This window comes from Anopheles bellator, chromosome 1 (genome assembly GCF_943735745.2).
Source record: "Anopheles bellator chromosome 1, idAnoBellAS_SP24_06.2, whole genome shotgun sequence".
Lineage (NCBI taxonomy): Eukaryota > Metazoa > Arthropoda > Insecta > Diptera > Culicidae > Anopheles > Anopheles bellator.
The window spans coordinates 28,262,394-28,282,924 of NC_071285.1; the positions used below are offsets into that span (position 1 = coordinate 28,262,394).

At 46.2% G+C, this 20,531-nt stretch overlaps 3 protein-coding genes across 3 annotated transcripts; all 3 read right to left on the bottom strand.

Moving 5' to 3' along the window:
- Nucleotides 1–8,504: 8,504 nt before the first annotated feature.
- LOC131216504 (neuronal acetylcholine receptor subunit beta-3) lies at nt 8,505–10,948 on the bottom strand. Its single transcript, XM_058211012.1, has 7 exons — nt 10,832–10,948; nt 10,532–10,732; nt 9,660–10,462; nt 9,420–9,588; nt 9,208–9,348; nt 8,939–9,105; nt 8,505–8,854 (listed from the first exon to the last, which is right to left on the bottom strand). Exons 1-7 carry the CDS (start codon nt 10,923–10,925, stop codon nt 8,738–8,740), a joined length of 1,692 nt encoding a protein of 563 aa, XP_058066995.1. The 5' UTR covers nt 10,926–10,948; the 3' UTR covers nt 8,505–8,737.
- Nucleotides 10,949–11,358: 410 nt separating this feature from the next.
- On the bottom strand, nt 11,359–13,468 carry LOC131216695 (probable tyrosyl-DNA phosphodiesterase). Its single transcript, XM_058211250.1, has 5 exons — nt 13,435–13,468; nt 13,291–13,371; nt 12,200–13,226; nt 11,551–12,136; nt 11,359–11,487 (listed from the first exon to the last, which is right to left on the bottom strand). Exons 1-5 carry the CDS (start codon nt 13,466–13,468, stop codon nt 11,359–11,361), a joined length of 1,857 nt encoding a protein of 618 aa, XP_058067233.1.
- A 265-nt stretch (nt 13,469–13,733) lies between these two features.
- LOC131216592 (mitochondrial genome maintenance exonuclease 1-like) lies at nt 13,734–14,915 on the bottom strand. The gene is made up of 2 exons (XM_058211124.1): nt 14,107–14,915; nt 13,734–14,041 (listed from the first exon to the last, which is right to left on the bottom strand). The coding sequence occupies exons 1-2, from the start codon at nt 14,889–14,891 to the stop codon at nt 13,744–13,746; spliced, it is 1,083 nt and encodes a 360-aa protein (XP_058067107.1). The 5' UTR covers nt 14,892–14,915; the 3' UTR covers nt 13,734–13,743.
- Between the last annotated feature and the right edge of the window lie 5,616 nt (nt 14,916–20,531).

Below are 20,531 nucleotides of genomic sequence, written 5' to 3' on the forward strand. Positions count from 1 at the left end.
ATAATAACCCTTTGGTACAGAGAGGTACAGAGATATTAACAAAAAGCGATGACTCGTTTTCTACCGACACTATAAATTAAACTATGGTAAAGTTTCCATTGCAATAACTAATTAGAATGGGTTTAGAAAAACAGCAAGAACATAGAATATTGGATTGCTGATATGTATAAAATGACGTAGAATAGAACAGATATAGAATTAGCAGATAAGGCAGACTGAGAAAAGACCAAGATTGAGATCAAACAATTAGCAGCCCATCGATGAACATCGCTGCGCGCCAAACTAAGTAGCTTTAGTAGATTTCTTAGCAAAAAGTATCCAAGTTATGCAATATTTTTAAATAAAGCACCAGCTGGTACATTGCCTTGACCGTCGTCGACCTCTACGGAGATCCAGTTTGGTTTCAGCGCACAAAACGGTAATTTCACAATCGCATGTAGCTATCGACGAATCGGTAACGAACAGAAGCCGGAAGCGAATTTTTCCTGTAACTAGACTCAGCGGTTGTAGCCGGATAAAAAGAAGACTCCCGAGTCCATTCCGTTTAAATGCGTAAGATCTAAAAATTAAGCCTATAAGTTTGTAGCAAATAACAATTAGTAGAAACAAATGTCGTTCCTATTGTATCGTGGTAACGATCAGACTTAGAGCTATAGCACCATTCAAACTGAAACAAAATTTGTAATCAATATCGAATGAAAGATTGTCAAGCTTTTGACTCATTATATTTGCGAAAGTATGAAATACAATAAAAGAGCGCATCAAGCTTCTCGACCATACGATAGAAGTTCGACATAAACGCTTGATGACCGGTAATAAAACTCATTCAAACTATCAACAGTTTGGCAGCAGGTGTTTAATGAGCGTACGTACGGGCAATCGAATCGTTTATGCTAATGGGCCGATGAAAAGCATCTTGCATCTAAATATTTATCTAGCCCGCCCAAGCCCGCCGGATATGAATCCGACACCAGATTCGCGGCACACTCCGACATCCGACATCGTGGAGGCCCCCCCAAGGGGAGACGAACGCCAAAGATGGGGCAACTGGTCCGGAATTCGGTGTCGGTTGCCCCGAAAGACGCCTCTAGACCGCAGACAGCATCCCCACAGATCGCCACAAGCGCCAGAGGCCAGCGCAACAGATTCTTCTCAGCTGAGGTTGCGCACTCTATGTGGCAAAACGCACGATAAAACGCGCATAAACGCAACATATCGCACGAGGGGAGTGAAGTTCAGACGCGGCATGGAGACCGTGGCCCCCCGGGGAAAGAAGATTGTAAAAATAGCCACTGCGTTCGCCAATCCGCCACCGTCGGCGACCGTGGGGGCCGTTAACCGGTGCGTGAATAAACTCAACTTCCCTCCCCGATCCGACGCAAGGAAAATGTCTGATCTGGCCATCGACAACAGGCGCGGGATTGTGTTGAAGTTGAAAATTCACGGACCGGAGCTCTGAGAGTGGTCGGCCAAGATGATAGCGATGGCTACGTTCATCATTCGCTTGCTACTTCTTGGCAGCGCGTGACTGGTGGCAGGATGGACATCGGGAACTAGGGCAATAGGATCTGCTATGATCAATGGTCGAACTAACAGAAAAGAACTCTTTCACATAAAACCTTTACAGATTGCACTGAAGCGTGCTCGTCTTGAAGACGGCAACGGTTTGTGGTTTGGAAGTGATGCGTCGCGTCGTTTATACTCGGTCCGTCCGCTTCGTCTGGCTCTAAAGGCTGTCAAGAGTACCCCGGTTTGTCCTCGGCATGCTGGAATGCCTTCGTAGCCCAGATACGGAGCTAAGGTCCGGTCGACAACTGGCTGTGGAAAAAGTGAAAACAAACCGGATCCGCTATGCGTAGCTTTTCTTGACTTTGCCAACAATGGCGGCAGCAGAACAACCGCGAGCCGTGAATCTAACCGTCGAATTGGGCCAAAATAACAGAGCGCGTCTTAGGAATTCACAAATTACAATTTGCCAATCATATTAACCGCGACTGTTCCACCCAGCCAAAGGAGGCTTCAGAGGTGGCGATCGCTCAGGTTTCTCAGAAGTTAACACGCGCTCCAGCTTACAGTGACTCGTGCGAGACCTTGCCACAGTACTCGCTACATAGCATAACATGCAGAAATTGTTTTAACTCGCACACTGCCCACATGCAGAGCGAGACCTAGGGCCCCTTGGTGCACCATTCTTATCGCAAACGTCGCCTGTTGACCTCCTACTGGCGGATGTTTGGCTTGCAGTGTGGTAGAGATTGAAATGTTTTACCTTCTCCTCGACGTGACGATAAAGCGGCCTGCAGGCGACGCGTTAGTAGCAATGGCGCAATCTTTTGTAACTTTCATTCTTTCGTCCGAAGTTTGAAAATTTGAAATTTGAAGCGCTGATAACCGACGCCGAAATCGGGTGAGGGATTAGCTTGTGGGCACATCGGAAATATCGACATTCGCGCTACGATGTTTGCCCAGCCGTTCAGGATCAGGAAAAACACATTTCCCTTGTTGGTGGATAGAACGAACCAATTAAAACCCGTGCGGTTCGGCGAAAACAACTCCAAGGACAAGACTTATCGACGTGATTTGTACAGATATCAAAACACAGCTGCACAAAAACAAATCTTAGACTACTGTGGCCTTCTTCTTTTCCACTCCATTTTCTTGGAATAATTATAAGGAGCTCTGTAAATCGTTCCGGCTGGCTACTTTAGAACTACCATCACCTGCCCAGTGTGGTGATCATATTCCGACTTCCAAATATTGTGGATGAGCTCATTTTAGAAGAATGAAGAAGGAGTTTTTTCCCCACCAGCTCGAAGATGGGTGTAACCGCGTGGAACGGGCTTTGGTGGCGTTGAAATAGTGCGCATCAGAAAAGCCCAAACCGCCTTCCGAGCCCACCGCCTCGAGCAGAGGTCGAATCGAGCGAAGAAGGCCCACCGTGAATCGGCAGATTTCGGCCAAAACTGCTTTGCTCTGTGGCCCGTGAACAAAGAACGATCTCCGTCGCATAGGAAGGATAATTATTTGCCATGTTTCGTCATACTTCTACGATTGACGATCACAATCTTCGGTTCGAGTGACGGTCCGCGGGTCCGTTTCCGCCAGCGGTGAGGTGGCACATTTCGTGCCAGCACCGAGTGATCGCGGGCCAAGGAAGTGCCTAATGGAAGTCCTGAAGTACACGATAGACAACCGTTCGATAATTCATAAATCATTTTGCCTCGCCCCGGGGCGATTTGCGACGATCGTTCGCCAGCAGAAACCAGGAATGGGGAGAGTTTGTGCCTTTCTAAGACGATGGAGCGATAAGTGGCCCAGCATGACGGTGGTACCCCCCCGATATTCGTACCTTTCGAATTGAACTTAATTGCTGCCATGCAACTGATTTCTTTTCTTTCAACTCTAATGCTGATCGACGCGCAGGTGGCGCGATTTAATGTGCAGAGTGTTCCGAGATTTGTATGAGCTCCCCAGCTAGTCAATAGCATAGCATATCAATCCGATATGTCGTGTAATCTCCGTGGAATATCAGAAAAACGGTAATAAAGCGACAACAATGCTGTCTGTCGATAAAGGTTCAAAATCTTACGATGAAGAATGAACATAGACGAGGAAAAATTCATAGTAAAAATTACGTTCAATTTTTTTCGGACCAGGAAAAGTTCATTCCAAAAGGTGGCATCATCTTTGCGTCATGTAATTTTCCTTTAACGCTTTCGAAACAAAATTGTATAAATGTACATTCTGTTCCTTCCAAAAGTTATTGCATTTGCTCTAAATATTGTTTAACATTAGTTAATAGTTCTAAAGTGCTCAACGGTTGCTGTCTTTCAGCACAACATTGATGTTACTTTTGTTTTCCTTTCCTTGATGCCAAGGGAGTTGATCGACACCAGAGCAGTCAACCAGTCAGAATATAAGATTGTTTTTTTACATAAAATACAGTATATCGTAAAACATGACACGTTGAAGTATAATTCACATAATATGACCAATCAAAGGATGGATCCACCAAAGGTATAAAGTATGAAAAAATCATACAACGAAAAACCGTCCATAGTATTGCATATCCAAAATGGAAGAATATACTACTTAAGTTCAAGCTGCTTTCGTGTCTTGACGATCAAAGGCGCAAACTTAGATCAACGATCTTCGTTTGCTTCGAAGAAGCATCAACCCAACGGTCCGTGCGTTTGACAATTAATTTGAAAGGTATTTAAGGCCATAAAGCACGCAAACTAAGGCAGAGTGTAGCAGCACGAACAAACTACCGACGAAAAACTATTACTAAAAACCAGTAACGAGCGGCACACGAAGCACGAGACGAAGCCTCGAACGAGGAACCGCACGCGAAGGAACGAGAGGAAGAAAGCTCACAACAAACAACAAACAAACACGAACAAGAATGTGAAACGTGTGTGATGGATCGGAAGAGAAAGGAGGAACAGCTCACAGCAGCAGCACCACCAGCAGCCGTGTGTCTAGTGATTATGGTACCGCCAAAGTACCGGCCGACATAAAAAAGAGCCGCTCGTAAAGCTCACAGCTGATTGAAACGTGGTGCGCGAACCGCGAGATGCACGTGAAGCCAACTTTTCGGAGAGCCACACACAGTTGGGCCGAGGCAACAGCGACATGGAATGTGGGGGGCTCACCCATTTCACTCCGAGCGTTCGCGTCACTCCCTGGCGAAAGGTTTGGAAGCGACCGACAAGTGAAAACTTCATCGACCACTATCCAATCGACTGGCGCCCAAGAGGCTAAGACACCGGCGTAGCACCACCACAACGGGTTGTTGGAAAGCAGCCAAGGATGGGCCTAGTAATAGGTAGCAAAGAAAAGTAAAACGAAAACCAGGTTCAAAACAGAATCGATAAAACGGAACGGGGGAACGCTTCAAAACAAAATCAAAACATAACAACAAAAGAGGTTAACTAATAGCAAAAAATAAATAAACGGAACCAAAATAACATAAGCCTTGAGCAGGAAGGGCCAAAAGAAGAGAAGAAAACATCAAAGGCAAATGCAAACAGCTTCAAAGTGAAATGCTGTCGGGAAAAAGGGGTGAAAAAATCAAATTAAAGGTACTACGAAAACAAACAGCATCAAACGCCACAACGTAACACACCACCGCGGACCGAAACTGCTTGCACTTGCAAATCCATCCCCGGGTTTGACCGAGTTGGACTGCCAAACGGGCTGCGCAACATGTGTTTTACTTTTCTGTCCTCCGAAGCGGAATGTTGCTGCCGGCACACAAGACAGACACGGAGAGAGTGAGGGAGATAGATAGAGAGGGAGAAAGAGAGAAAGAACAACAGGCGAACCAACTTTCATTTGACTGTGAAATCGTTTAAAAGTGCATTTCTGTTTTGGACTCACTCGCCCCGATCGCTTCATAGTTGATCGATTGACGGTTTGTCTGTGTCACAAGTGTTATGTTTCGGTGGGTGATTCGGGTTACCAGTCCACCAGTTTTCGTAATGGAGTCAACTACGATGGAGCCGTTACGAACAGCTTCCTTTTTGTGGAGATTTTAATGCGTCCATCGCTTCCCTTCTTAAAAAAACTACAACCACCATGTTTATACGATGCATAAATTTAAAATTAAATTCACTTTCGGTTTTTTTTCCGTCCACAAATCCATCCCCATACTTCGTAGAATATCGTAGAGTTTCGCTGCTCCCTCAACACAGGCCTCACACAGGGTTTAACTAAACTAAACAGGGTTTGAGCCACAACGAGTGGCGCTACGAAAGCGGTGCGCGGAAAACCCTTCGGCCCAAAACTAGATTAAAGGTTGGCCAACCCACCACTGACACTTTGCGGCACACGCAATTCTCGGTGACACACGGTGGTGGTTGCTGATAACTTTTTACCACTTTACTTTTCTCTCGGTTTCGGTTCACACGATCACGCACGCGCCAGCAGCACTTCCCTCACGCACGATCGCCGTGAAATGTGGTGGGGATACAATAAGGAAAAAAACAACAAAGCGGAACCGGCTCTCTACTGACTGGGGCTTGGGCCACTACCTCACCTCACACGGGGATACACACGGGCTCAGCGCAACAGGTTCTGCGCCGTACTGACGATCGGCTCGAAACTCGAAAAGCACTGCGCTACTAACCTAAACCGCGGACTTGCGATCGCGCGGGCCAAGTGTCGCGTCGAAAGTGAGCGAGAGAGAGAGATAGAGAGAAACAGAGAGAGTGGGAGAGGCCAAGGGACCAGAGATCGAAAGAGAGCAGCAAGCACGGATCGCGGATGATCACAAACCGAAGAGTTGGTGCTGGCAGCATATGCGAGAGCATCTGCGATCGTATGCTCGAGTGATCGAACGAAGAATCGATGAACATACTACGTGGGTCAATAAGTAGCAGAGATGGATTTTTTGTAATCATAATTAACTATTGCCAACTCAAAACTGCTAAAGCTCTAAAATGTACCCACCATGCTGATGGAACAGTTACAGGGTTGTAACTGTTGGCATTACTACTTATTGACCCACGCATTGAAATGAGGAATGGCCTACCAAACAGCCATTTTAGATTACTGTACCGTGTTAGGCTCGGGGAAAAACATGGCCGCAAAGAAAATGTGAAGTCATCGATCATACGAATCCAATCCTGAGCCGTCCAAAACACATCCAATTTCAGTCAACCTTCCACGCGCCGAACATGACCTTCAGTTTTGGGCGAATTTCAATGGGTAGGCCTTCGTAGGCCTAGGGGATATTAGCACCTTCGTAAGCTGGTTAGAGCCACCAAACGCGTCCTCAAACAGATGGTTCAAGTTCAACGTTGTTTATAAGTTTGCCAGCTGGGTTTTCTTGAATTTTGTGATCGTCGCGAACACGAATGTGGCGATGATTTTGCCATTTTGTAATCTCCCGACAGCATCGTGAGCTGTCGTTCAAAGTATACACCTTGCATGTCGTGTCCGGCAAGGCACCCGGACCTCATGCAACGGCCTGAAATTGATAGCGGCGGCCTGCGTTTTCACCATAATGGCCACCCTCTGTTTCCGGTTCCGACAGATACTATTACTACGCGGTGGTGTCATGTGATCGATGGCGGTGAAAAACGGTTTGGAAGCTGGTACTTTTCCGTGGCAGCTTCATCGGCCACCCTTCGACGTGACAAACGAAGCAGAAAAGTGGGAAAAGTCCTTCGTTCGCCCGCGGTCAATGATCGGCTGTGATATATAGAGTAATGGCATCGCGTTACATGCAAACACCGGACACTTGCGATTGTATGATCCGCGGGTAAGGTGTGCGAAGAATTGGAAGAATTATGTAGCTAAAAAAAGTGAAGGGAAAAATGAACGAGTTCCGGTTCACGGCATTAGTCGCGCTGCGAGTTTTTGTCAAGAAATTGGTTCCTTCTCGCTGTTTGATCTTAAAATCTATGCTACGGTACTGCAGCCCAACAAAATACTGACTAAAGCACTAGCAATTTGGAGGCCACGCCATAAGCTCCAAGGTGCTGGGCCTCTGGCCCGAGATGGTGCTGTTTTCGATCCGAACGACCTTCAATGAAGGTCTGCCGTTGGGCAACCTTCCGCCGGACCAGGACAGGTTTTCGAAGCCGCTGCCCATCGCTGGACTTTCTTACCTCGTTCCAATGCAACTCACCGTTGGTTTCTATTCACGTTGATTCACTGTGGACATCTCACTTTCATTTAGGCTGATCGGTAATTCAAGAACTGAAGATGATTTCGAAACCGGTTCCGCCGGTGGCCACTACGAGCTGAAACCAGCAGCACTGAGCGTGATCATGATCACCACACCGTAGCTTCGATCGTGTTTACAATTCTATCATGGTGGTTAAGGGACGTTCGTGATTAAATCACGACTTAATACGTTCGATCGAATTGCACTGGCATAGCTGACGATCAGGTTGCGCACGTGTCGTAGTCGTACTGTATTTCCCAAACGAGAAAACGAGCGTTGCAAAAAAGCGAAGTCAGACAAAGTTATTGGAAGATGCACAGGAACACAGGAACACGGATGTCAAGAAGATAAACTAGTGGATGGAAAATTAACGTTATCTTCCTTCCAATTAAAAACTTGTGGCATGATTTTCAGGATGATACGGCATGTTGGTTGCTCGATCACGCTGATATTGTTCGATGACTTTAAATGGTTCTGCTTAGCTAATAAGTATCATCGCCCACAACCAAAGGTGATATTAAACGTAATATCCTAGCATTTATACTATACGCTGACCGATCACCGGGATGATTCGTCGAAAGCGATCGACGTCGATGTATGACGCAGGCCCGCGGATTCGTGGTATTGTGGACAACGCGCCACTGGTAGCTATTTCAATAGGTTAGCAGTTTTAAATTCAAGTTCTAGGTTCTAGGTATTCGAATTTAAAATTCAAAGCTAAATAAGAATAGTCACTGTTGTTTCAGTTTCAGTTCTGAAATCCGAAATTATTTTGTGATACCTGCGTCAGTAATATGCATAAAAGTGTTCTAGTTGTTTATTTCTCATTTCAATTTCACATACGGCTATTTTCCAAGAACCCTTAATCATTTCGGTAAATTATGCACATTGTCAGCTTCGTGGCCATGTTGCACACTTAGTTCATACACGGATTTCGGTTTCATTACTATAGGTTTCTTAAAATTGAAATTGAAAATTCGAATAATTATAGCTTATGTATTAACACTTTCCGTTGGTGACTAAAACTCCATTGGTAAGGCACTCGGGACGTTCTTCGCATTACTACGGCTTAACATACCCCACGCAAAAAACGATCATTACGACGAGCGTCATGATCCTGTTCAGAACGTAAGTAACTTCGTCCCACAGCACGTTCTTGTGCTCGAGTGTGCTGTAGTTCTGCCAAGTACCGCAAGTATGGAGACAAGAAAACAGATTTTAGGTACTTCGTTCAGCAAGATGATCAGTCGTTGCCCAACTTACGCTACGCTGATCCATGGCCAGTATGTATCGCAGGGCGGGAAAATTGATGGCACGGTTGAGCCACGATTGTGGAGCTATGGTGGCGCGAGTCCTCTTCAGCCACAGGTCCACCACGTAAAGGATCAGCGAAATCGAGTAGAAAACTAGCGACCATCGGAAAAAGGTATCTGCAAGAAGAAAAGTGGAACGGCGTGTCAATGTCTCATTGCATCGTGTTACGCAACACGCGAAAACCGAAGCAAAAAGCGCTTGAAGCGCTGAATTGTTACATATTTTCGGCACTCCACAGCGCGGCACGATGACGGAGAGGCTAAGGAACGACTTGACTAGTACGATCAGGCCGAGCGTGTTTAGCAGCACCCGTGTTCGGCCATCCATGAGGAACGAAATCGAAATCAACAGATTGGCCACTGCGAATCGACAACAGAGAAGGTAAGTGGGGCTAGGTTGACGCTGCCAACGACCGATCGGGGCTACCAACCAAAGTATGACGGATATATGGCCACCGAATGTATGTCACTTTTTCGGTTCATCTCAATGTGCAGCTCGAGCGCCGGTACCAATCCGTACATGCTGTCGCTCTGCTCGTACTCGTGCTTGACGATCTGCGTCAACGACCATTCCGATTGTTCGTACTCAATTTCGAATCCCTGCAAAAAGTACGGACACGGAAGATGTGAATTAGAGCGTCCACATTTGTCCGGCACCACTGGCAACCTACCATGGCGGAGTTGGTCAAACGGATGGGCACGGTGCGATTGTAGGTCACTGCAAAGAGCCGCACGTGGCAAGCATTGCTGTCGTAGGGCCAGCGGTAGTTGTTGCTTAGGGAGCAGTAGTTGTACCATACGAACTCGTCAATCTCGGCCACCACGGTGCCGTCGAACCGAACGTAGCACGTGCTAAAGTGCCCAGAGAATAGGCTTCCCTCGAAGCTGGGCATCCAGAGTACATCACAAACCTCGTCGATGATCAGCTTATTCCCGTAGTCGGTCGAGTTCCAGCTATATCGCGGGTCGTGCCAACTAAATCGCACCATGCCCGATAGTTCCATCACGTCCGTCATCTGATCGTAGACAAATTCTTCGACGTAGAGCGTGGAAATGTTGACGCCCGAGAACTGTTCCGGCGGATCCGTCCATCGGGGATGCTCACGGAGTGCCCGATGCAAGCGTTCGGAGGCCGTCGGCACGTACTCCAGTTCGCTACCATCGATCGCCGTACTGTTTGCCGGCCCCGGCAACGGGCAATCGTAGAACCACTTGGCCAGCGCCGTTCCCCAGCTCGAGAAGCTCACATACTGTACCCTGTTCCCGCTTGCCATCGCCGGCACGAGCGTCTCCATGAACGGTTCACCCGTAAGATTGCCGGCAAAGACCTTTATCTCACCCGACTCACTGATACGTATGCGCACCGGAAGTGGTTCAATCGGAGACAGCAAGCCCGACCGGGGCTTCGATTTCACCGTGGCACCCTTGGAGCCCAACCGGATGGTCGAGAATGTGTTGCTGCCACCTCCGAGCACTGCGAAAATTAATCGATCGGCAAATCATGTAAAAAAGGCACTTTAACTATCACCTAAAAATGGATTACCGATTTCCAGCGAATTGTTGGTAGTTTTGGTTTCCTGGCTGAACAGGATGTGGCCATCCCGGGGGGCCATCACATATACCAACAGATCGACGTAAAACACGGTGTCCTGTAACGTGCGATGGTGGTCTAGCTCGTGCAGCCTAAAGAACGTGCGGTAGTTGTAGCCACTGATAGCGTTGTACTGCTTGCATTTATGCAATTCTGCATGCAACGGTCGAGACGGAACGAGAAAAGATAAACTTGTGAATTTCTCCATCGCTCCGGATGCAGTTCTAGGTCGCTAGCAACAACCGTACGTACCATCGAATGTCACGTTGTACTTCGTGTCGGCGTGGCAAAGTGTGGCGATCAACAGGGTCAGTGTTCCCGTTCTTATTGCCCTTGCCAGCGTCATACTTATCCGTAAATACCTGTGGCCAATAAGATAAGACTGGAGAGTTCAACACTGATCTCTTCAATCGCTTGTTTGTTGAAATGACGAGCCGAACGTATTTTGCCTACTGAACCGCTACAGTACCGAAGATATACTCTCGCGCAAGTGACTTATGATTTTTGATAAGCATTTTCTTCCCATCAAGTGGAAGCTGTGCACAGCAAGGGTGACGAGGGGACCATCGGCGGGCTGTTTGTAAATTATGCTCTTTGGTTTATGAATCATAACGAAATTTTTCAAATTTGAAATATTTCAACGATACATTTTCTTTGTTATACGAGTAAAAATGGACTTAATTGCCGTCTTACGGACAAGAATTGGTATTTTATTAGGTGGTACTTTGCAGTTTAACAAAGAAACAAATGGTAAGAAATGCGTATTAAAATACTGGTGCTCACTGGCTTAGATAATCCATGAAAAACGGCGTATCTTCTGGCGCATACGGAATGATCGGCACGTCGTAGGGCATCGGAAACTGTGGATGTTTCTTCTCCGCTTCCATTGGAAAAAAGTTTTCATCCAGCTGTAGAGTAAAGGTTTAAATTTTATCCTCGTATGGATCGCTGTAAGTTATCTTACAACTTACCAGAAGCCTCGGTAGAAACAAAACGCCCGCTTCGTAGCTATTGATACGCAGCGGCTTTTCAAATCGTCCCGTTTTGTTGTACACACCCCACGCGGACTTGGACAAGTTCGCCGACGTCAGCAGAAACCAGTACAGCCCTCGGTGTGACCAACGACAGTAGGTTTTAATGTGTGGCATAGCTTTGTTCCTGTGCCGCGATCTGCAGCACCACTGATATAGGTAGCCCTTGAGCCACTCCTGTTTGACATGGGTGCTTCGAACGTATGGCAAGCAACCGCCACCGAGCAGACCATCGTGGCTCTGCCGTACGTTTGAGTAGCTAGGAAAAATCATTCGAAAACCGGGCATCCGCCGTATTCCGACCGGGGCACTGTCCTTCCGGAAGCTAGCCATGATTTCCCCTAACACCCACGATTCTGGCGACGGACCCAAGCTACCGATGCTAGAACTTTGCGCCACCAGCGGGCAGCTGTCGTCAACCGGGGCAGCATGTTTTGTTAGCAAATAACCCAACCTGGGATGTCCCCAGAGCGGTCCCTTCGGGGTGTTGACGTGCCCTCCGGGAACCGATGCCACCAAGCAAACTCTGCAAAAAAAAAGAATTATTTTAAAAAGAGATAGTAAGAAACATGCGTTGGCAATCCTTTACTTCACATCCGAGAAATCGGTTTTCCTTATCCGTGCCATCCACTGCTGTAGTTGGGGTAGTTTGTAAGCTTCCAAGTACGAGAGCAAATTGGACCGGAAGTCGGTTACACTTTCACCGTATGCGGTGTCTGCATTTTCGGGCACCGCAGGCAACCGTGGGCTAATCCAGAGTCCTTGCGTACGATTGTGCCAATCGTCCTCGTAGAGATTCGCCGTCGAAATGACGATGCGCAACGAACCGTCCCGATATCCGTACAGTCCCATCTTTGTGTGGTGCACTCCGAATGGAGTCTTAAGTTCCACTTTCATTGCCGTAACGTTTGGCTTTTTCTTCGACACCAGCTTCAGTTCAGGCGTTTCATCGCCATACAGAATCAGTAGAGGGACGTTTTCATAGCCAGCAAAGTAGTAGTGTGCCAGCAGCCAGCCAATGTCGACCATAAAGTTCATTTGCACCGACGATTCGAGCTGGCCAAGACTCGAATCGAGCAGCTCCTGGAACGTTACCGATAAAGGCTCCGAGTGGGTTGGCTTGGAATCGGTGATGGTAGTGAGGAAAAAGTTATACGGAGCAGCGGCAGCCAACTTCTGGGCCATATGGCCACGGGGAGCTACCACAGGGAAGTATGCGTTTATGTCACGAGGTAGCGACCGTTGCAATGAGATTCCGGTGTCGGAAGTGGCAGGAGGTGCATCTTTCGTCAGATCGATTACCATTGATGACTCCTCCCGAGAAGCTTGCATTTTGGCCCGTCTCTCAGCAAACAGACTTTCGATTGGGTTCTTGCTCTCCGTGACGATGGGTGCAGAAGAGACGGTATCTATGCGTGGCTTTGACGACGTCGCCAGCGGTGCGCTGGTATGCTCCAGCTTGGTTTGTTTCGGAGGGTTTTTTATGTCTCCCTTGAGGTGTGGAAACAGGTTCGCCACGATTCGTACCTGCTCTTCGAACACGCTTCTGTCAATATTCAACGAATCGGGGACCGTAACTGTCGCAATAGAAGATGCTTTCGCTAGGACACTTTCAACTAAAAAAACACAGTAAAAATTTCCCTCACAATTCACTCGGAACACTGTTGCAAAGCAACTTACGGTGGGGATGGGAGTATTCCTTGAAATGAGTCGGGTTAATACGATAGCAATCACTTCCGTATTGGCAGACTTTGAGCGGTGCTGTAGGACAATTAAGCGGAATGAGATCGTTATGCGCAGGACAGTGTTTGCTTAGTTATTTACCATTTGAATCCATTTTTCTTTTGCTATTTTCCATAGTCAAAAACGAGCATCAAGCACAAGTTTCCTCAGCCGGTTTGCAATGTGCAGTGCTGCCAGCGAACTAACTTTTTGTTTATGTTTACACCGGCAAATGTCAAACGCCGATTTTACATTAAAAAAGGCGCCTTTTCGTTCGATGTTCGAACAAATGTTCGACTTAAACTGTTCGAACTGTTCGAAACGGTTCGTTTTAAGCGGAACAATTTAAAACGTAACGTAATTGCGCAAATTTAAGAGAACTTTATTCATAGAACGACTGCTAAAACAACGTTAAATAGGATCAGGCAGAGTACCGTCACGATAGCGAACCCAGTAGTCCTGCAAGCGATGTAGCCACATATTCCAATAGCGCCGCATTTTAGAAGCATCCAGGAGATGAACATCCGCTGGAATTCCACCAGTATACGCTACAAATATCGCTCCGTTCTGCACTTCAGTATCACGTAGCTCGCCACTGGCCTGGAGGGCGCCCAAGTAAGCGCATAATTGGATCGGGGCGTCATACGTGGCCGCAACTGTGGCTTTCGGTTTATCCGATGTTTTCCATTCGATAACATGGCATTGGCCCCTAAAATTAACATAAAAACATTAAGTTCTACTCTCTGCAGAGAGTAATGTTTCTTCCAAACTCACTTGATCGAAGTTATGCAGTCCACCACACCGTTGTAATGTAGGTAGGGATGATACAACTTCTTCTCAATTATTTTTGCCGGTCTTTCAACGACATTCAACGCTTTTTCTACACTCTGCCAGAGTAAGCTTGTCTTTTCGGTGACCGCTTCCGGTGGATCATTACCGGCCAACCACAGCTCTAGGGCCGTATGCAGATTGCTGCCTCGCTCGAACGTTTCTTTCTGCAACTGCTGAAAACCTTCCTCACCTAGCTCGGCTATTTTCGATGCTTTCCATCGCAGCAATGCTTGCCGCGACGCTTCCGACATGGTGGCCGCCAGCACACGGCTAACGGAGGGTGTTTTGTACCCCTGATTTTCGTATTGCTGGTGCAACAGCCACTTTTGCTCCAAAATGCCGGCCGGGCTAGGTAGCAGAGGAAACTTGGTTATCCAGCTTAGCTCTTGCTGCGTGAAAGGTGTTAACTGGCCAGAGTTAAGCTCCGGTTCCGGATTCTGAACCAGCGGCGGCACGGGCGTCGCAGGAACCGCCTTCTTTTCTTCTCCAATTCGACCGACACTTCGAGTTTGCCAGTAAATTTCGGAGGAGAAAACGGTTTCATTCTTTGACGGCTTTCTGCTATCCTCATGCGGCTCTGCCGGCTGCTTTCGCGTTGCTTTTTTCACCGCACCAAACAGAGCTTTGTTCTCGTAGTTCAGTCGCTTGATCAGTTTCGCTTTGGACACGCCTGGTTCTGCTCCTTTCGCCGCAGTGCTTAGAGTACGAAGCAATAAAAATTGAATCATAATACTGTGGAAAAGATACAAACACAAAACGAAGATCTTGCGATTGATAAAAATGTGTATAAACAAACCTGTTGCCGGCATAATGACAGATTGCAACGATTGACTGTTTCCGCATCTGACACTTAGGTGGCGCTGCCGTACGTGACAAGAAAACGGTTATCTCGCTCTAGCGTCGGATGTCCCTTTCCCGCCGCAAGTCAAAATTCTCACTCTCACTCAAGTGAGAAGTGAGAATGAGCAGAATTTGCACAGTGAGAAGAACTTCGATGTTTTATTTATTGTTTGTTATTAAAAATGTTATTATAGTGTTATATGTTATTAAACAAGTGTTTATCGTGGAGTGTAGTGTCCGAGGAATTATACTTGAAAATGATTAAAATTATAATTACAATAATAAAAATTATACTTAAATGATCCAGACTAGTGTTGCATTTTTCATTCGGCGATGGTTCTGGATGGCTTATTGCGTAATGGGTGGCTAATCGAAATGATTATTAATAAATATATATATAATATATATAATATAACATAATTATATATAAATATATTAAAGTTATAAACAATGTGGATCGTTAACAGCTAGGCTGTCAGCGTTATTATTATTGATGGATGGATTGTTGTTTTCTGCCAGCGAACTAAGCAAGATAAGACCAAGATATAGTGAAAGATATTCTATTTAGTGATAACACATCTGCATTTCCTCATATTCTTTGCCCGTATAGCGCAGCCGACAAGCAACTCGCCCTGAACAATGGGACCGATCCGGTTGACAAGCAATCCCATGGAGCCCAAAAGCCGGAATACGGAATGCAGTTTGCTGGGCTCTGCGAGTACCCCAGGCTTCCCGGATTGGACGGTCCTACCTGCTCATCCGGATTGGCACACTGTCCTGATTACTTGTGGCCACCGCGAGGAACTTCAACTTTGCCGCAAGATTGCGTATTTATTCAACACATTTCCGAACGCGTGCGCGGAATTCTGCTAGCCAAGGGTCCCTGTACCGAACATCCATCAGCGAACAAATCCTGACCAAACTATCACTTTCTGAGAGGCTAATATTTATATCAGTTTCTGCATTTATTACCAAGATTACTATTTCTATTCAGTGAACACTTAATGCAATATGAACTCTTAAAATATGTTGCAATACAAAAGAATGATGCACTTGAATATACTGACTGACGGTAACGGTATATTATCATTATTTAATAAAACAGTTAATATAGTATTTGCGAGTTGAGATTTCGGGGGTGTCGGAAAGAAGAAAAAAGTCACACGACATGCTAGACCGCAATTTATGGTCTATGGTGAGCCGATCAACCCAAATTGGTTTGCCTGAAAAGGTCCTTTCGTTTGAAGCGCCCCTTTTGCCCGGCTACCTGTGTCACTCTGTCTGGTCCCGACAGGTAGTGGTGTCCCGGGCACGGGCCCTTTTCCACACGCAGGGGTTTCATTCATTCGGATGATCGTCGTAACGGTATCGATCATCAGCTGATCCGGGGCTCCGGGGCACACGCTGCACCGGCACGCTGCAGCCGGTAGAGAATGCTAAAACAAAAAAACCTGAACAAAAAACAAAAGGACTGTTTTAGGGGAAAGGAACTGCACTTGGTGCTAGCATCTATGCACTTATACTTCATAGACAGGCGACGAATTGGTTGATGTGACGTGTCGGGGTATGATCAATTGTTGTTTTGGGACCAGCATTCGCCCAGTGAGCCTCGTGTAATACGGTACGATTGCAAGGTGTTTGCTTTCCAAGTGATAATTCGAGTGAGATTTGTTTCTTAATCTGTTGAATTCGGAGTGCCAAGTGCTTTTTTGTGTGCCAAATCAAGGTAAGTTGTGTCTTTCGTACGTTAGTGTGTGTGTAGTTTCGTAGTTAGTGTAGGATAGTGTTAACTTGTTGCTGTAGCTCGATGAGGTGATGTACTTTGCTGAGTGCATCTATGCGTATACCACAAGTGACCGATACAATTTATTTCTAATGCATTCCAAATCTGGGTGCAAAAAATTCAATGAAAAAACATTTTCTTTAAGTGGTGCGGTGCGGCTGATGAGTTTGATCACGGGCGCGTGGCAGATGTTTTTCCTTGCTGCAGAATGTCTTTTGCACCCAGCAAACGAGGAAGGTTCGAGTCGCCCGCGGAGCAGCAAAGGCAGCAGGCAAGTCCGAACCAACCAGAAGCCAATAAGGTTAGTCAATCAAAACTCTACATTGTATATTGCAAACATTGTATATTTCAATAGTGTTGATAGTAAAGGAAAAATTCAGCCAAATTCCTCCTACGTGAAAACAAGTGTATCCGCAGAAACCAAATGTATTACTACTTAACAATTATTAAGCTTAACCTACTTATTACATCCATGGATAATATTATGAAACATGTGTTGAATCTCCATTACTTTTTCTCGGGGCATTATAGAAAGTTCGGTGTACACATACTGCATCCATTGGCGTAAACTTATTCGCTCCACATTTGTTAAATTGGTGGTTTGGTGGCAGCATGGGTTTTGTTGCTTTTGATCTACCAAATAAAATATTAAATATTATTACCAAATATTCATTTAAATGAATCTAAAATACAATTTAGAAGTGAAATGATGTTACTTACTCGTTGGTGGTTCGTTTGAGAAAGGTTCCAAGGGCGATGGAGAAGATACACGCACTACAGATGTAGGGGCTAATGATAAACAATTATTATTACTATTATTATTATTATTATTATTATTATTATTATTATTATTATTGAATGAAGGTAAAAGTCAAAATCTAGGAGTAATGCTCACTTGTTGATGTTTAAAGAAAGAAGAAACGGTACTAGGTGGTATCCTAGTATCCATATTGATAGTGGAAAAGGTGGAATATGTGGATACAGTGGACCAATTAAGTAAGACAAGTAATATATAATATATAAGTATAAGTATAAGTATAGTATAAGCATAAGTATAATATAATATTCAGAAGTAAGAAAGTAGGTAGAAAAAAATGCAGTTGGGCGTACAACAGCAAATTCAAACTTCAAACGCGAAACATCGCATCGAATCGAATTTCCCTTTTCACTCGTGAGAATTTGGTCTCAAAGGGGAATTTGAGTGAGAAATTTGACTTATCGTGAGAAAGAAAGGGAATTTCGCTTCGGGAACCGAAAGGTCCAGGCAAAAACCAGGGACCGGGAACGCCGGGTCGAAACGTCTGACGTCTGACGTCTGACGTCTGACTCTTAAAACTTTCAAACAAACAAACAGTTTTTCTCCGCCGTCAAATTTGGTTGTGTTTTGTGTAGGTTGTCTTCGTAGTTACGTCGAAGTTTCGTGTTCGTGTTTCGGAAGACAGTCCGAGCAAACTTAGTGATCCATCGTGGAGTAATTGCCATTGTTTAGTTTGCATTGCAATCGCTTAAAACGTTAAAATAAGAACACGGTGCCATTTCAACAAACATTGATCGCGCCGGCGACCGACTCATGGCAGGCGAAGCAATAAACAAATGTTGTCCATATTGTTTCGCTTCCCCCTGTGGCCCCGTCCTATTCGTGTGTGCTGCGACGTGACACGGAAAGCGTTGAAAGCAAAAACGGCAACATTTTACGTGCCATTCCGGTTCCCCGGTCGTTGTAGCTATTCTTGTTCCGGTGGTCCGTGATTTACGGCCATTCCGGCGATTCAAACGAAACGGTAGCAACAGCTGTGTGTTTCGGGGAAAATTATGCTATTAGTATGCCGATGAGTCGATCGCAGCGAAACTATCGATCCGTCGATCGATCGTGTATTGTGAAGAAAGCTATTTATATATTCACATTGGAAATCAACGTTGCATTAGTTCAATACAATACGCTGTAATTTCTATTGTTTTTTTTTTGTTAGGTTTTGGCGCATAAAGAAGGAAAGTGAAGTTGTTGCGAACAAGTGTCGGCCATTCCCGAAGGAGTCAAAATAATGTGCGGAATGTGTACATATTTTCATTACAACTTATGCCAACGTAACCGAAAGTTTCCCGCTCCAAACGCGCTATAGTAATTAAGCCTGCCCGTTTAGGAACCGGGCAAGTGGAACGATAAATTAGCGATTCCCGTGCCGCAAGGGTGCGGAGGAGTAGTGCGGTTTTGAGGTTAGGTGTGCGATTAAAACTGTTTCCAGCCGGCCGGAGGTTTGCGCTTGTCGTCGTAGGAAGAAACTGGGAAAGACCCGGTGCGTGATTCTTATCTTTTTGCTTGAAGGTTAAAAAAATAACGAATACCGAAGACGCCACCAACGCCTGTGAACGGCGACCTCTTCGAGAGACTCTGCGGCAGCATGGCGAAAGGTAAGTGTTGTATCCTTCCGATCCTTGCCGAGGTGCTGGAAGCATGAAAATTGGTTCTCTAAGTAACTGCAGCAGAAAAAAAGAAGGTCGTGCCAGATAACGCTGCTCTGTGTGGCTCACCGTGGGGGCTGGCAAGGCTCTGACGGGCCACACCGGATGTTGTTTTTAATAGTTTTGAGGACTTTCCAAACAAGGACGTGCTAGAACATTTGGTTCGGTATGCAGAGCCTCTCGGTGGGCCAATAAATCAGAGAGAGAGGGTGCACATGTGTGGCCAAAGCGCCGAGAACTGCTGAACAACAGATCATCTGTCGTAGCAACGGAAACGGAAGGATCGTTGCTGGTTCCGCCCGGAACCGTGCTGTTACTGTTTCGTTACAGCCCTCAACTATGTTGTTCACATTTGAAATCGTTTTTGGGTTTGTTTTGAGGCTCACTTTCTTCCGCTTCTGGCCGTGGAATACCGGACTTCCGATGACAAAGCGCAAGCGATTTGTGACGGTGTTAACACTCTTTTTTTTTCGTGACGGATCAAGAAGCGGTAAAAAAGCGTAAAGATCGTAATGTTTGATACGTCGTAAGATGCTGAGTGGGTTTTTTTTCTCCATCATTTCAATCGCCCTCCGTCTATCTTAGGCACAAATCCTTCCAGAGTCCGTCTGGCGCCGGGTTCCCGTCCCGGTAGGGTTCGGGTCGTAAAGAGTGCAGTACTCTGCGCGCACCAGGGAATTATCGAGTGGTTCGGGTTAGGCTAGGCTGGGATGCTGCCGCGCGACCGTTGGGAATCGGTCTGGCGCTACGGGGCCAGAAACAGGGGACAGTGCAGCAACCCAACATCTGTGGTTCATTAATAAAAACCCAGGCCCACCACAGAAGGGCCGGGTAAGAAGTAGTTCTCCGTGTGAGTGTTTTATTCACCTCCGGAACGTGTGCCATTCTTTTTTTATTGTGTGCCGCGTACAATGAAGGCATATGGCACGGCCAAACACACCGAGTGCTCCTATGCAGTTGGCTCGTGGATTACTTCCCGGGGGCGAGTGTATCAGAAAAGCCGATCGATGAGACGAGGAATCGAAGCGGAGGCCTTCGAGTGGCGTGCAACAGGACTAGTGCATCGGCCAGCGGCTCTCGTGTGGCCTGGGGTTTGCGTACTTTAAGAGGCTGTGCCGGGAACCGAATGTGGGTTTTGTTTTGATTCTGTTTTCTCATGATCGGATTAGAGCCAAGAAACATACGTGAAGGGTGCGTACCTTTGCGTAAGCATTAGAAGAAGGGAACGCAAACACGAATGTTTCATTGCACAATAGTGCCTCATCTTGCTACAATGAAGTCACGA

Coding starts and splice junctions, on each gene's coding strand:
- LOC131216695 (XM_058211250.1), bottom strand. CDS start 13,468: ATGGAAAATAGCAAAAGAAAAATGGATTCAAATG. Junction 13,227..13,290: donor GGAATACTCCCATCCCCACC/GTAAGTTGCTTT, acceptor GTGTTTTTTTAG/TTGAAAGTGTCCTAGCGAAA. Junction 12,137..12,199: donor ACCGATTTCTCGGATGTGAA/GTAAAGGATTGC, acceptor TTTTTTTTGCAG/AGTTTGCTTGGTGGCATCGG.
- LOC131216504 (XM_058211012.1), bottom strand. CDS start 10,925: ATGACGCTGGCAAGGGCAATAAGAACGGGAACACTGACCCTGTTGATC. Junction 10,733..10,831: donor GTACAACGTGACATTCGATG/GTACGTACGGTT, acceptor CGTTGCATGCAG/AATTGCATAAATGCAAGCAG. Junction 10,463..10,531: donor CAACAATTCGCTGGAAATCG/GTAATCCATTTT, acceptor TAATTTTCGCAG/TGCTCGGAGGTGGCAGCAAC.
- LOC131216592 (XM_058211124.1), bottom strand. CDS start 14,891: ATGATTCAATTTTTATTGCTTCGTACTCTAAGCACTGCGGCGAAAGGA. Junction 14,042..14,106: donor GACTGCATAACTTCGATCAA/GTGAGTTTGGAA, acceptor TGTTAATTTTAG/GGGCCAATGCCATGTTATCG.